Here is a 15,241-nt window from a genome sequence, read left to right as displayed (position 1 = left end):
GCGGGGGCGGAGGGCACGGCAGCGCCGTGGGGTTTGAGGGAATTCCCGGCCCTTCACAGCGTCCGGTCCCTGTGAAGCAACCCTGGTGCATCATCCCCGCGCCGCCGCGAACGCGTGAAATACGAATCCCTGTCTCAGCATCTCTCTGGCAAACGTGTACAAAAGTGCCACAAATTAACTGTTTGTTGCCGGCCCGTACCTGCCCCCCGCGGGCCCGGGGATCCCAGGGCAGCAGGCCCAGTGGGAGCTGATAGACACCAACCAGGCCACAAATGCCCGGCTTCCACTCGGGGCTCCAGAACAACCCCTGGGACAGGTCCCGCTGGAGCCGCGGCTGCGGGGACACAAGGACACAAGGAGCCTCCTGCGGGCTCAGGAGGAAGCAATGAGCCGACAGCGTTTTAATTGGGCAACTCTTAGTTAAACTTCAGGCCGTGAGAGTAGCAGCCGCCTCTTCCACTGCAGTGGGAAGACGGACAGCTGCTTTCTGAGGTTACCCTCACCGTGCAACAAACACTTCCTACCGGGATTTAAAACAGCTCCTCGGCTTGCTTTTTTCGGGAAAAAAAGAACAGGTCACTAGTGTTTGCCTTCCTAACTTCACAGCTGCTAAAGCTGCCTAACTGTATCTGATTACAAACAAAATGCAGATATTTTCATAATACGTTTTCAACCCAGTGAAGGCAAAATATCTGTGGATGTCTGAGAAAAACACCCATTATGTCACCTGCAAGGAAAGCCAGCTTGACTTGGTTGACAGGTTTCTTCCCTCTGAGGTTTCTTCAGTTTGGCACTTGCAGGCTGCTGATGTCTCTACCAGCCCATGGTGGTCTGCCAAGCTGTAAAGCATTTCTGTAAACAGTCACTCATCCCAGGAAAAGTTGATTTCTGCCATGTGACTAATGCAAACACACCCTTATAAAATATGTGCCTGCTCTTTGCAGGGTATCTGGAGACCTCTGTGATCATGGAGTTGTTTTGAAGAAAATGTCTAGGATGGTACTATGAGTTGAGTTCTACTACCAATGTACCTTATAAACCTCATGTACTTCTGACTACACAGAGCCCTGTGTACAGTTCTCTCAGGACCTGAGCACAAACTGAGGCAATGCCCAGCAATTCACCTTACGCCAGGCTGCTGCCCCACAGACCTTTGGAGCTGGCTTGTTGTCTTTGTGCAGAAGCTCTAGTGCTGCTTGATGAATTTTACTCTCCTTATTTTGCAGCACAGGGGACATTACATTCATTACATTTCTTCCCCTGGTTTCTTTTCTGTAGGCACCTTTGTTCGCACATTCTAAGAGAAGGCGATTACTTTCCCCTCTGCAGGGGTCAGCCAGAATTCAGCAGTGTTGCTGGGGCTTGGAGCTTGGCTCTCTCACCAGTGCCATCCGTTTGCTTTTCATGCTTCATTTGGTCAACATTTAGCATGTAACCAACTTTCAGAACACTTTCCACCTTTCATGAGGAAACAGAAAGAGAATTTTTTTTTTCCCGAACTTCTCTTGCTCTTTGGGGACATTGATCTGTCCAATATAGCCCCTCACAGCTGAGCTTGAACTACATCTCATTTCTGGAATCACAGAGTGGCAGAGGAAACACCTGTCTTGGTGTAGAGTGCAGGGGGTTTTCCAGGCTTCTCCAGAGGTGAACCTGCCTCTTGGGTCACAGTCAGAGGAGTCTACAAACTTAAACAAACTTAAACGGGTACTGATGAAAAAATGTAATCTATCTATCTATCTATCTATCTATCTATCTATCTATCCATCTGTTGAAGGCAAGTAATTTCCCTATTTCCTTTGGTAAAATAAAATAAAACATACTTTAAAGAAAACTTAAAAGACCTACAATTAAACAAGAATGAAAAATCCGAAGAGTTGACCCAAAGTATCTTCCTGACTTCTGTAACATCAGTGACCGTCCTCATAATTTGTCCTCAAGCTTTATTTGCTGTATTCTTTTCTGATAATCCTTTTTTTCTTTAAATCTTATCTCAAATATTCAGCAGAGAATCTTCTAGTAGTGCATTTCAGCAAGAGTATGGGTAAAAGCTTCAATGCAAATTTTCTAGTTAGCCACTGCAGGTGTAGCACAATGAATAGATATATTCAACACAATATATAGAGTGGATATTTGAATCTCTTAGTTGGCCAGTCAGAAGGACAATTAACAGATGGTTAACAGAAAAATTCAACAGTAATTTGAGATCGTAATAATACATTTTGAGAGATATAAGGTGACAGTTGGCTAGATATATGTGAAAAAGATATTAACCTCTAAGATCTCAGCAAAGTAGTATAATAGACACTTTTGTTCTCTGAAATAAAAAAGGTTGGCACCTTCAAAAAGTAATTTTCTGATCCTTATTAAAAACTGCCTGTAGAATTTTTGTGGAAAGCTTTGTTTAGTTAGTTCAGCTGAGGGATCACATGGTATATTTTGTCAAGTCATTCAAATGACAGGATTAATACATTTTATTGTAGTACATGTATTTTTATTGCTTCAATATGAGAAAAGGGAAATCTCCAAATTCTCTTTCTGAACCTGTGACACATTGAAATCTGTTATCATCTTCCACAATAACTGTCACTTTTGATTTTCCTCCATGTATCACTGCTGTCCAACTGGTAGGGGTTCATTGCAATAAATATTTGTCTCGGTCAGCTTCTTTTCACTGTATGTGTTCCTGTGTGTTTGCTAGATATCTCCTCAAGACCACAGATGATGATTTCTTTTTTTTTTTTTTCCTGTAGGACACAGCAGACTTTGAAAGAATGGAAGAGATCAAATAGACACGGGATTAAGTTTAGAATTTTTTCAGGTAATGCCTCTTTACATATTGGCTTGCTACATACTCCATTGTTCTCTAGCTCTCTACTCTTTATATGGATATTACCACATGACCGATTAATTAGATAACAATCTAATATAGGCTAGAGTTCTTAAGAGTGAGAAATTTTATTCTAACCATGTGGTAACAGACTACTGTGCTAAAACAAGCAGAACACAGAGGCTATTGAACAGTCACAACTAAAGGAAGAACAAGGGTGCAATCACTCATTATTACTGGATAATAGCAATAATAAGTACCAATCATAGCAGCTTCTAGGTGATCCTCAATGCCAAATTACTTTTGAAAGCTGAAAGTGTAAAAATAGAAGAATACCCAAAGGTTTCAATCTTAGTTTCAGAAGAGACTTCAGGCATTTATTTCAATGAAAGTGAAACTTAGAGATGCCAATGTAGAAGTGTGGATTGTGTTTAACGCAAAAGTCATATTTACTACAATACATCTGAATTACACCACTTGAATGTTTTCAGTAAATTGATGTTGGATGCCAGGGAAATCAGTTGTGCTCGTATTTAAGAGCAGGAACTTAAATGTATGACTATTTCATGTCTTAAGCTCTTATCATTTTAACCAGAGTATTTTTATTCCATCACGGCTACCAACTTTATTTCTGTGTAGTTTCATGCTGCTATAAAAGAGGAAGAGAAAAAAAAAAAACCGAGGGAAATTGAATTTTTTCTATGTAAGTAGAAAAATCTCTCTGGTTTATGACAATCTGTAAAAATTGATTGCTTCTCTTAATGTAAACAGATGGCAACATCTAGGATGATTGACATTTACTATGTCCATACACAGCTCCCAGGGGACTCTACTTTTAACCATATTCTACTCTGTCTGCAAGTCCAGCAGTTTAGAAAAATAAACACCAAGGATTTCCACTTTTAAATAGCGGAAATTCAATAGTGAATCTACTGAGTACTCTGAGACTTCTGCTCAAGACGGAAAGAAGCTGCCAGCACCACGTGGAAGACCAGTGTTGTGTCAAAAGTTAAAAGCATAAAAGATGTGTATTTGCAAAGGGAAAATCCTACCTATTCTCCACCTCCTTCTAGCTCAACATGGTAACTACCAATGGTAACTACTGCTTTTCCTGTGTGTGTAGTATCATTTTAGACTCAATTCAGGTTTCTTTTACTTCTTCAGTCTCCTATTTTGTAATGTACTCTTTTTTTTTTTTTTTCTTTTTTTTTTTTTTTTTCCTAATTAAGTATATTTTATCACCCTTCTCATTCCACTCTCAGGTAATTCTTACCTCCTTCAATTATCTTGTCTTCTTTTCCTTTTATGAGCAGCAGTAAACTTTAGTGACTGCTGTCAATAAAAACTGAGTACTTTAGGGGGAAAAGGCACACCAACTAGAATCCTGTTTATGCTTTAGCTACATTTTCTTCTCCTTTAAATAAACAAATCTTCTACATCCAGTTATGGAAGTTTCTAGTTAGGAATTGACATAAAATGATGAAAATCTGGCATGCCTAAGAAAAAATTACAATAGTACAAAATTAAAATGTGCGGCTGGAAAAAATTACTTCACTTGGTTTGGCTTTCACTTTCTTGTCTTTTTCCCCGCTCACCTGTGTAATTTTGCATATTAATCCCCTAGATTTTTAAAACTGTAAGCAGAGGATCTATATTTGCAAGACTGAAGTAGAATTGACAAACAGGAATTCACAAGAGGATAGTGTTTTATGTACTTGTTGATGTACAAACTCAAGAACCTTCAAGTCTTGAAGGATGTATATGCCCACTTAGCAGACACATATACTACCTAGCAGTATAAGTTAGGAAATTGAGCTGTGAAAGTAAATCAATACTCGTTCACTTACTTTTTAAAAAAATCTGAATGTGTCTAGGTCTATGCAGAGAATGCTTTGCTTGCTATTTGCTTTCAGTAGTTTTAAAAATCTTTCAGAACTTTGACAAATGTGTCAACACCAAAAGGCCAGCCAGCTTTGAGATTGGGCTCTTCCTGGAATTTGGTCCAGGACTTTCCTTTAAAATACACACAAGTGACACAAGCTATGCATGCAAGTAAAAACAACATAAAAATTAAATGCTTAACAGAATTTTAGATCAGCAGCACAAACATTTTTTGATAAACACTCCCTTCCCTGCAAACTCTTATTTTGAACTCTAGCTTGGACTACGCTTCCATAACATGTGGGAATGGAACAGAGATCTCATTCAGATGAATTACTTTCCAAATGAGTTTTCCAATACAAATATTTAAGAGAAAGTACTTCTTTTGTCTGGTATATGTGTTTCTCCAATGTGTTTAGCAAGAAGCAAGAGGTTATTCAAATAAAAAGCTATAGCATTTGAAAATGCAATGAGAGGTGTCTTAATGAAACCTAGGCTGGAATACCACACAGATGCATGAGGGAATAGATTCAAGAGAGAAAGTGAAAAATTCCAGAAATTTTGTAAAGTGTGTATCTGGTAAAGAAATCTCTGAATATCTACGGTCTCCAATACACTTCAGTTAAGAACAGTTTCTCCTTCCTAGGACAAACTATAAAGATTGAAACATTTTTAATTTTTTAAATAAAATAAAATATGCTAAAATGTTGTTGTAAGAAATTTTAAATGCTCAAGACTAGGCATTTTCCAAACATGGAGGTAGAAATGAAAGATATAGCTTTGAATTTGAATATTATGAATCTTACATTGCACACTACCGCTCATGTAAGTCAAAAAATGCCTATGTTCCATGACCTGGCAATTTAGAAGTAGGCAATTTTTGGTACTTGCTATGAAAACCATCCAACAAACCATAATAAACTGAACAGAAAAATGCCTATCACTACATCCACAGTAGTTGGGGAAAGCACCAGTCTACCCGCTTGTGATACCCTGTGGTCGTTTTTAGTGAGGCTCTTCTAGAAGAGGTATCTCGCTGTTCTCTCTCCATGGAAGGTATTCTAGCAAGCAAAGATAGCCCATGCCAGCTCTAGTGCTCCACAGCACTTCCACTTTCATTGACAAATCTCAGGATATCAGAAAATGATGCAAGTAGCTTTGGGGAAAGTAATAAGATTGGGAAGCAGGGGCATGGGCAGGCATTAGGAAGTTCAATATGAAATAATCCTGATATTTGCTACCTAGCTGGACAGAAAATAAAGCTAACGGAATGAATATAAAATGTAACTTTAAATAATTTTAGCAATGGTAGTGAATTTACAGTTGTGGACAGAAATACTCAATTTGGTGTCACACTTAATGCTTCCCAGAGTAGAATGATCACATTTGAAGGGCTAAAAGGGTAAAATGTAACATGCATATTCATCCTTATGTCCTTATGTAAGAATTTGTTATTTTCTGATATTGTATATTTGAAATGGTATAAGCAGAGGACTAGTCTCTTACCAGTAATGCAGAATTTACTTCAAAACACACCAGTACCACAATACTAAAAAATTGGTCAATAAAGACATATTAGTTGGTCAGAGGTCCATTTACTTTGAATTATGACATAGATTGACTTCAGAAGTTTGACATTCAAATAGAGGTTACTGAGACTTTACCAGGTATTTAATCAAACATATAATAAAGATAATGTATTTTATATCTCAGTAGGAAAGATGATTCTGTTTTGCAGTACAAGGTTAGAAGCTCCAAATTATAAATCCATCTTCTTTTAGAAAATGGAAGAAAGTTGCCTTCTTATGTGTATATGTGGTGGTTAGGACATGTTTTAGTGGTGGGACTTACAGTGTTAGCTTTTCAGTTGAGTTCAATGATGTTAAGGTCTTTTCCAACCTAAATGATCCTGTGATTCTCTATGTATTTCATCCTTTGTGAAACAGCATTGCTTATTCACGGCAAAAGTAAGGTAAAGTCTATCATAAAAATTTTTAGCATTATAAAGAAAAATAGTATAACATTATCATAAACAATTTGGCATACCATGAAAGTTATTTTAGTATAATACAATGCAGGAGCCTGTTGACATCTCACTAAGAAAAGTTCAATGTATTTTCTATGAGTTGAAGTCAGTACTTTCAGGTTTCCATTTATTTGTTACATTCTTTCCCTGTCTGCAATACAGTGACACTTCTATTATTTATCTGTCAAACTGAATTATCTTCTGTTTTCTAAATCTGTATTTTATCTGTGTGTGTGTATGTACATATTCCTTACCTTAGGAAATTTTTCCCTTTGGTGTTTTCAGGAACAACCATAGCTTCCATTCGCAGGAGCTGAACAAACCCCACAGAATTCATGCTGAGCTAGAATCTGCTGGTTTAATTCCCTGCTGGGAGTCTGCCAGTTGGGAAACGCTGACCAGCAAGTACAGGTCTTAATTACACAAATCCAGAAGCTGCTGCCAACCTTTCCCCATTGAGAAGCATTTGTTTTCTGGTGTTCTTCTTGATGAACAGATTATCATACAAACATTATTTATTGCTGCTTTATATTGTAAGCAATTAAATGAAGAAACTTTTTAAACTCAAGGGAATTTTAATAGGTTACTTGCAAAATGTTATTGCAGGCAACAACTTGTACATGATTTTAGTTCCAAACCCACCAAAAAATTATACAAATCAGCATTGTAAAAGTGTCAGATTAATGCCTTACAGGCTTTGCTGGCAGAATTAATTTCTAAATTCTAGATGTGGGGAAACGTTACTCTCATTTTTTTCCTTTTCCTTTTTTTTTTTAGAAAAATTTACAAGTGAAATATTACTACAAAACTTTTTTTTTTATAAGGAATTTTTGCAAAACATTTACATTTTTACCATCAACTATTTTTCTGTTTCAAAATCATTATGTAGATTTAATACCCTATGCTGCACATCAATTCTTGCGGGATGACAATTCAGTGACATGCATAAAAAAACACCACAAGGCATTAAAATGAAGACTTAAATACAAATATTGTTGCAATAAAACAGTTATAAAATTGAAAAATAGGACCTAAACATCATGCTTACTTAACTTTGACAAATTAACTTTTTCTCCTAGATTACACACTTTTATTACTGCTCTCATGAAAGAATGTGATAAATAATGACTTAACATCAATTGCTAATGTAATCGGCAACACATACACAAACCTAACCAAAGAAAGTATATTGTAAGAAAAAAACTATTCTAACACTGGAGTTCTACCATGATAAATACACTTTGCACTGGTAATTACAATAAAGCAAATTTTTTAATGGTGGCAAAGGGAATGAACAGTGAAATGCCATTAAACAAGATACTACTGCACATCTGTGCCCTATTACTTACAACAGCTATATCCCACTGAGTCAAATAAAGGACATTGAAATTTACGATCCTTTTAAGACAGAAAAGTGGATTCAGAATGGTATGCAGAACAGACTGGCAGAATGTTTCTAATTCCAGTGGTAAAATGTGCACCTGCTAACACAAGTTAATGTACTTGAGATGCTATGAAGCCAACCAGATTTAGATTTGGATATATCTATAATAGGGATTCATTGCAGATTAAAAATTACTTCAGTTTCCTATCTGCATACATAAGTATGCATGAAAAAATTACATATGAAATGGTTGTGCAGAATGCTTGTAACTTCGGTTTACAAAACTGTTAACTTTTAGGAAATATGATATTAACATTAGGAAAGTTCTTCTTTGCATAAAGTAATGTAGAGCACTGATTGTGAAGCTTAATGATAAAATATATCTTTGACATTTCATTTCCTTTATAATAAAATTAACAGTTAATACTACCTAATGTTTATCTGTATTAAATGTAACACCTAATTGCTTCTCACGTTTTAAATCCAGATACATCAGTTAAGAGTACTTTAAATAAAATATACAAAATAATGTACAAAACCCAACTAAAATTTAAAGACTCTGTTTCAAGTCTAAAAAAGCTTTAAGAAACTTGAAATTTATAACCACAGTGTAAAATTGTTTTTCTTTAATCTCAAAGCTTTTTATGTAAACTGAAAGTATAAAATACCCTCAGCTTAGTATTCTGCTACAAAGGGCTGGCCTAAAGTGTACACAGTGTAAACAATGGTATTTCTTTTGCTTCAAAAATACAGAAAACACCACAAGATTGATAAATTGTTCAGATGAGAAGTATATGCTCTTTAGGAAATGCAGAGGGTACCTGTTATGTCCCACAAACCAACAGCTACCGCACACATTCTTCCTTTCATAATTTGCAGGGGAAAGAAAAACATCTTATTCTTCTTGCACTGTACTTCCTTCACTTACATTAAAAAATATTTTGGTGCATAAATCTCCTTAAAAACTGATCATGAGAATTTATTAACAAGTGACTGTAGATGTAAAAGGTTATATTTATGCCTAGGGGAAGTAATTAAAAATCCTGAGTGTGAAATATTTGGCCATCTTTCCTCCTTGTACCTACTGGAATTTTCACATAGAAAATGCAATTTTTGTTGTTGTTGTTGGTTTTTTTTCTGGTTTTTTCTTTTTTTCTTTTTTTTTTTTTTCTTTTTTTTTAACATTTCCTCTATATTCACTGTCACATCTGAAAATGTAACCAGATCTTTGAAACCAAAAGTCATGTCCCAAAAAGATGATAATATTTCTCTTTTCCCTTTGTTTTGTGGTTGGAGGGTCAATATAAGACTTGATAGATAACAGATATTTATTACCAGCCTACATATTATCCTTGAAGAGAAAAAAAGAGATGATAATATTTAAGGGGAAAGAGAAAATGTTTGCTTATTTCTTATTAAAATGTGATAATTATTTTTTTTCTTTGGCTATTAAGTCAAAGCACAAAGAACTCAGCACATTAAACCACAACATAATAAACTAGTATTTACAGAGAGGAGATACTGGACAACACCCAGTTGTCTGATTGATTTCCATGAATTCTAACAAAATTAAAACATTCAAACACCTAAGGTCGAGTTTTTAAGATTCAAGTTATCTATGAGTTAGAAATGGGCCACAGATGTTTTAAAATACAGAATCACAGAACCACAGAATGGTTTGGGTTGGAACAGACCTTAAAGATCACCTAGTTCCAACCTCCTTGCCATGGGCAGGGAAATATAAAATGAAATTAATCACCAAAAAACTGACACAATTATTTTTTCATTCTACATAAAGATACCATTATTTTTGTAAATTTTATGTTAATATCTTTCTATGGTTTTATCTTTCCTACTGTTTACACTAATTCTACATAACCTAGCTCTCCACACAAAGAGAGGAATTAGAACTCACTGATTGTCATTTATACACACTACTATAATGTAGTAGTCAAAATTAATCTGAGGCCCACCTCAGAACCACTTTGCAGCATGCATCACCCAGCTGCTATTTGAGTAATTCCAAAACTTGAGAAAAGATGGCCAAAATTAACCGATGTGTTGTACGGACTGAGCAAAACCCCAAAATATATCTACTGTTGTTCATCCTGTATTCTGTTTTACTGTGCCTTATGGGAAAAAAGATGATCTCATGAAAATATAACAAATTTATGTTAAAAACAAAGTGCCTTTAACAAATGGTATTAATCCTAGCCAAGGTCCACCCAGTTTTACATTGATACTATCTGATTTTATAAACACATTAACATACAGTGCTAAAATAGGGGGTAAAGTTCACTTAGAATTGTTACAGAATATACAGACGTATAACTAAAAAAGTACAGTATGGAAAGATTATTCCTCTATCTGTTTATCCAGTCATCAATTTGCGCTGTTTGTATTTTTGAAATTTTCGTCCTGTTGCACCGGTGTACACTTCCCATGCTGACCCTCCAACCTGGAACACTTACAGAAGTCATGACTGAAAAAAAGATTTCCTGCTCTGTAATCCACTTTACCAGCCCACTTCCATATCCTGAAAGGTATGTAAACTTAAGTGCAGCACTAGGTGTCCATATAAATGATCCTTTCAGAATTCTTCCATGTTTGTTGAAACGTTAGGGGTTGCTGGGTTTGAATCTTGAGAAATGGAAGCAACAGTGACAATTCTTGGAGAACCAAGAACCTCAGTAACTGAAGAGTCCAGTTCTCCTGAGGTAACAATAGCAAGGGCTGTTCCACCACCCTTCTTGTTCTGATGAGTCTTGACATGTTTTGAGAGATGGTCACTTCGCATAAATCTTTTAGAACATTCCGGGCACTCAAATCTCTTTTCACCTTTTTAAAAAGAAGAAGAAAATCAAAACATTACTGAAATAGAGCACCGAACACTGCTTGATCATCTGAATCTCACCCTATTCAATTCAACATTCAAAGTGTCTTTAAAAAGACACATTTTCTTTTCCATCTGACTCATTTCCAGGTGTGTTCTGTTCAGTCACAGGCTTTTGGCCACCTACTCTTCACAACTAAACTGTTCTCAAAAAATGTTTGCTATGCTGTGATTATCTGATGAGAAGTTTGAATTTCAGGACACCAGAAAATTTTCATAAACTTCCATAATACTACCAGAGCAAGGGAGGTAAAAGCACTCAAAGAACAACTTCATAGCATTTTTTGAGAATACTTTTGTTATTTAGTGATGGGAAGCAAATTCGGAAACATGAATTCCAACGCTCCATGAAGATGTACGAAATCTACATCAAGAGAGACAAATTCAATTTGCCAATAGGTCCTGTCACTGTTCAAATGTAATTAGTGCTTAGACGTGAGGTCCTGTAAGTTGGGGCAGGAGGGACAGGAAGGGGAAGACATTCTCCTGGGGCTAAAAATACAAAGGCTGATAAAATTTTCAGCTTTTAAAAGGCCGACTTTTCCATTCTGAACTGTTAAGAGAATTTGCTTTATCAGTTCCCACTTGAAACTCTAAGAAAATTCCCAAGAAGACTAAATCTAGTATATGGAATAGGTTAATAAATTTCTTAAGGACTGAGCCAATCCAAGGGAGGAAACAATAACCCTCCCTGGTCCATGGCCAATCCTATGTGCCTGAACCAAATTTTTAACATTTAGATCAGGCACTAGCTAATGTACATCAGCTCTCTTTGATGAAATGGTCATCTTTTTCTAGCCTACATACAAAAGAACAGTTGGAACAGATCCATTTTTATTTATATGATTTCACAGTTAGCCTAAATTAATAAAAAACTGGAATCTCCCACTTCCTTGTTTTAAAGTTACTTTATTTACATTTAATGATAATTTTCAGCTAACTTAGCAACTGAGAACCTTGATACCATTGTTTAACTATGGCCACTATGATTCAGACTTGCTGTACTATGGCTACAGAGAGGGATGACCAACCTGTGTGGGTTCTTCTATGCCTTTGTAACTCATCACTCCTTGTGAATCGCTTGCCACAAAAAATCCAGTTGCAGACAAACGGTCTTTCACCGGTATGCCAGCGCAGATGTGCCCGAAGATGAGATGTCTTGCCATAAACTTTTCCACATCCTTCAATATGGCAAATATGCTGTTTCTTTTTTCCTGGCTCATTGCTGCCTCTAAAAAAACCCATATTTAAACAGCTAAGTAGTTATATTCTAAAACATTACCAGCTATTAGGAGAAACATTTCATGCTAATAGAATCAATTTTAATCCCCATCTGAAAAAGCCCACACAAATGTGCTTTCTAATAGAAAGCATTAAAAATCTAGGCAATATAGGACAATCTCATTCCCAAATGAGGCAAGCTGTGATAAGATGCTTAAATATATACTGATAAAAATTACATTTACCTTCCTTCTCCCTCTCTGCAATTAGGACATGAGCAGGCAACTCTTCTCAGTCTCTTGCCAGGCTGCACTTCCTGGTCAGAAGCTTGTTGAGCTTGTTGAAGCTGCACTTGTGTTATCTGATCAGGACTAACAGCACCAATTGCTGCATTAGCAATGCCACCTACTGCTACGGTTACAGGAGCTATTGTGGCTTGTTGTACTTTTACTCCATCCTGTCCTTGCTGTTGACCTGTAAAATAAAAATTGTTTTACCTTTTATTAGTCATTTCAATAAGTGAAATGCACAAATAAACTTTATACATTTACATTAGGTGGACAAAAATCCACCTAATGCTAAGGGAAGCCACAAACAAAATATTAAATCCAGCCATTTTCCTGAAGCACTACCTACCTGCTAGTTTAATGTAATTTGTTATTAAAACAGCACAAGACTACAAATTACTGACTGATACTAAGAAAAATTAACTGGTTTAACAAATGTATTCTTTTTCTTAAAAGCTGAGATAGGCAAAATCTTACACAGAAATACTGTCCAGTCAATTGCCAATTAATGTCTCTCTAATAACCTTTGAACTATATCTGCATTCAGAAAACTACAATCAGCTAATTAAGACGTTGTTTTAAGGCACTTACAGAATTGTCACTGCTTTTACAATCTGTCTTGAATAAACATTGAGCCAGAAAGGAGCTTTTGAATGAAAAAGAAACTTTGACTACACCTGAACAAGCTAACATTCCAAAGCTTTCTTGAGACTGTTGTTTTGCAGATTTTCTACACAGGATGGGGTAATCCTGGTCAGATGTATAAATGTGGGGACAAGAAGCAACAGCAGCCCCAGGGAAAGAGATCTGGTGTTTGGGTGGATGGCAAGCTGTAGATGAGTCAACAGAGTGCCCTGGCAGCAGAAAGAGCCAGCTGTACCGTGGGGTGCATCCAGCAGAGTGCAGTGAGCCAAGCGAGGGGGAAGTGACTGTCCTGCTCTGCTCTGCACTGGTGCAGCCCCACCTCGAGCACTTTGTGCTGGTTTGGGTGCCCTAATGTAAGGAAGACATCAAACTGTTAGACTGTGTCCAGAGCAGGGGACCAAGATGATGAAAGGTCTCGAGGGCAAGACTTAAAAGGAGTGGCTGAGGTCACTTGGTTTGTTCAGCTGGGAGAAGGCTGAGGGGTGACTCCACAAAGTCTACACCTTCCTCAAGGGAGGCAGTGGAGGGAGAGAGGCGCTGATCTCCTCTCTCTTCTTTCAGGTGACTAGTGATAGGCCACGAGGGAATGGCATGAATCTGCATGAGGGAGTTTTAGGTGGGACATTAAGAAAAGGCTCTTCACTGAGAGGGTGGTCGATCACCAGAACAGCCTCCCTAGGGAAGGGAATAAATGAAATTCCAAGACTGACTTGATGAACAAAGAATTCAGCTTCATTGCCTAAGCCCATTATCTCACTGGCTTTCTTGATCTAAGGAAATCTGGATTGATATATTGATAAGTGGTCACTTGATATTAAAGCAAATGAAACTATTCCAGTATAGGTAAGAAGTGTAGCTTCTTCAACAACGAAGTAATATTATGTTTGTTTTAAAAGTTAGTACTATACATACTTAGAAAATACATATAATAAACTAAATCTGACACAGATATATGACTTCCAGCCACAACATGACAACACTGAATGCCAGCCCTCCTAGTAACAGGAATGGGACAAAATATAATTAGATGCTGCCATTTTCAAAAATTCACTGCCTTCACACAACTGTGAAATTAAAGGAAATACTATCTCCTTATTTAGAGAGTGTAACAGGCAACCAGAATTTTTTATAGCAGAACACGATATTTTAAGACATGAAAGTCCTCAGTATTGAAACATTCATTTCAAATGTAGAAATTCCTTGGGGACAACATGATTCAGAGATATTTGAATGGGATTTAATGACTTTTGTAGCATCCTTAACAACACCACCAATGGGGACAAGAAGAACTCTCTCTCTGAAGCCTAAAGTGCCCAGCTACTGAGTGAGTTGACACACAACCCAGCATGGGACAATGACTACTCTGTTCACGTGATTGCTGAGGGGCAATAGAGGCTTGCACTGATTATCTTGTGTAACACCATGCTACCAGCCAGAGACAAAACCTAACACACACCACCTAACACCACCTCATACATGCATATAGGTTAGGACTGAAGAACATGATATACAGAGAAACTCCCAAAACTACTTGATTTGTCATCTAAAGGCCACTGCTGGCCACAGGAAATAGAATAAATCTGGTTTCTGCCTAGGTCGGTACCAGGTTATTTCCACCTGAAGCATTGACCAAATTTTCCCAGTTACCTCCCTTAGTTTATGACTGGAAGTTGTATCTGATCTGCCTAGATATGAATAAACATGAATTCCCTGTCTTCTTGAGAAGGCTACAAATACTGACAGATACTGAGTGTTTTCAGTTCTCCAAAAAGAACAAGGACAAGCCCATAAGAGATAGAGGTTAAACCACACTTGCTGTTGGATAGCCAGTAAAACAAACAAACAAAAAATCCAAAAGGATTCTGGTATCAGCAGCAAAGGGAAAAATAATTATAGGCTTAACTTTGAGTGCAGAGTCCTCATATGTTTAGGATAGAATCAAGTCTTTCTTTTCAGAACAGCAATATACTGGAAATATATTTATTTTCCATACTTTAATGGGAAAGAAAAGCACTCATGATAATCCTTGAGGGAGAATATGATAGGGTAAGAAGAGCATTATGATATAAATGCA

General features: G+C 36.8%; 1 protein-coding gene across 2 annotated transcripts in view; it reads right to left on the bottom strand.

Annotated features, from left to right (window-relative positions):
- Window positions 1–4,801: 4,801 nt before the first annotated feature.
- Window positions 4,802–15,241, bottom strand: part of SP4 (Sp4 transcription factor) — a 30,484-nt gene continuing 20,044 nt past the window's right edge. Inside the window, exons 4-7 of one of the 2 annotated variants that reach the window (XR_014590082.1) lie at window positions 12,481–12,709; window positions 12,046–12,245; window positions 6,992–10,959; window positions 4,802–4,843 (exon numbers count right to left, since the gene is read on the bottom strand). Coding sequence is in view for 1 of the 2 variants with exons in the window: in XM_083861370.1 (XP_083717496.1) it covers window positions 10,712–10,959; window positions 12,046–12,245; window positions 12,481–12,709 (677 nt within the window). In the remaining variant the exon portion in view is untranslated. Of the gene's footprint in view, window positions 4,844–6,341; window positions 10,960–12,045; window positions 12,246–12,480; window positions 12,710–15,241 lie in introns of those variants that run through there. The other variant, XM_083861370.1, reaches the window with a different exon arrangement.

Source organism: Zosterops lateralis, assembly GCF_965231275.1.
Source record: "Zosterops lateralis genome assembly, chromosome: 1".
NCBI lineage: Eukaryota > Metazoa > Chordata > Aves > Passeriformes > Zosteropidae > Zosterops > Zosterops lateralis.
The sequence above is the reverse complement of the archived record's forward strand: the minus strand, read 5'-3'. Positions and strand labels throughout refer to the sequence as shown.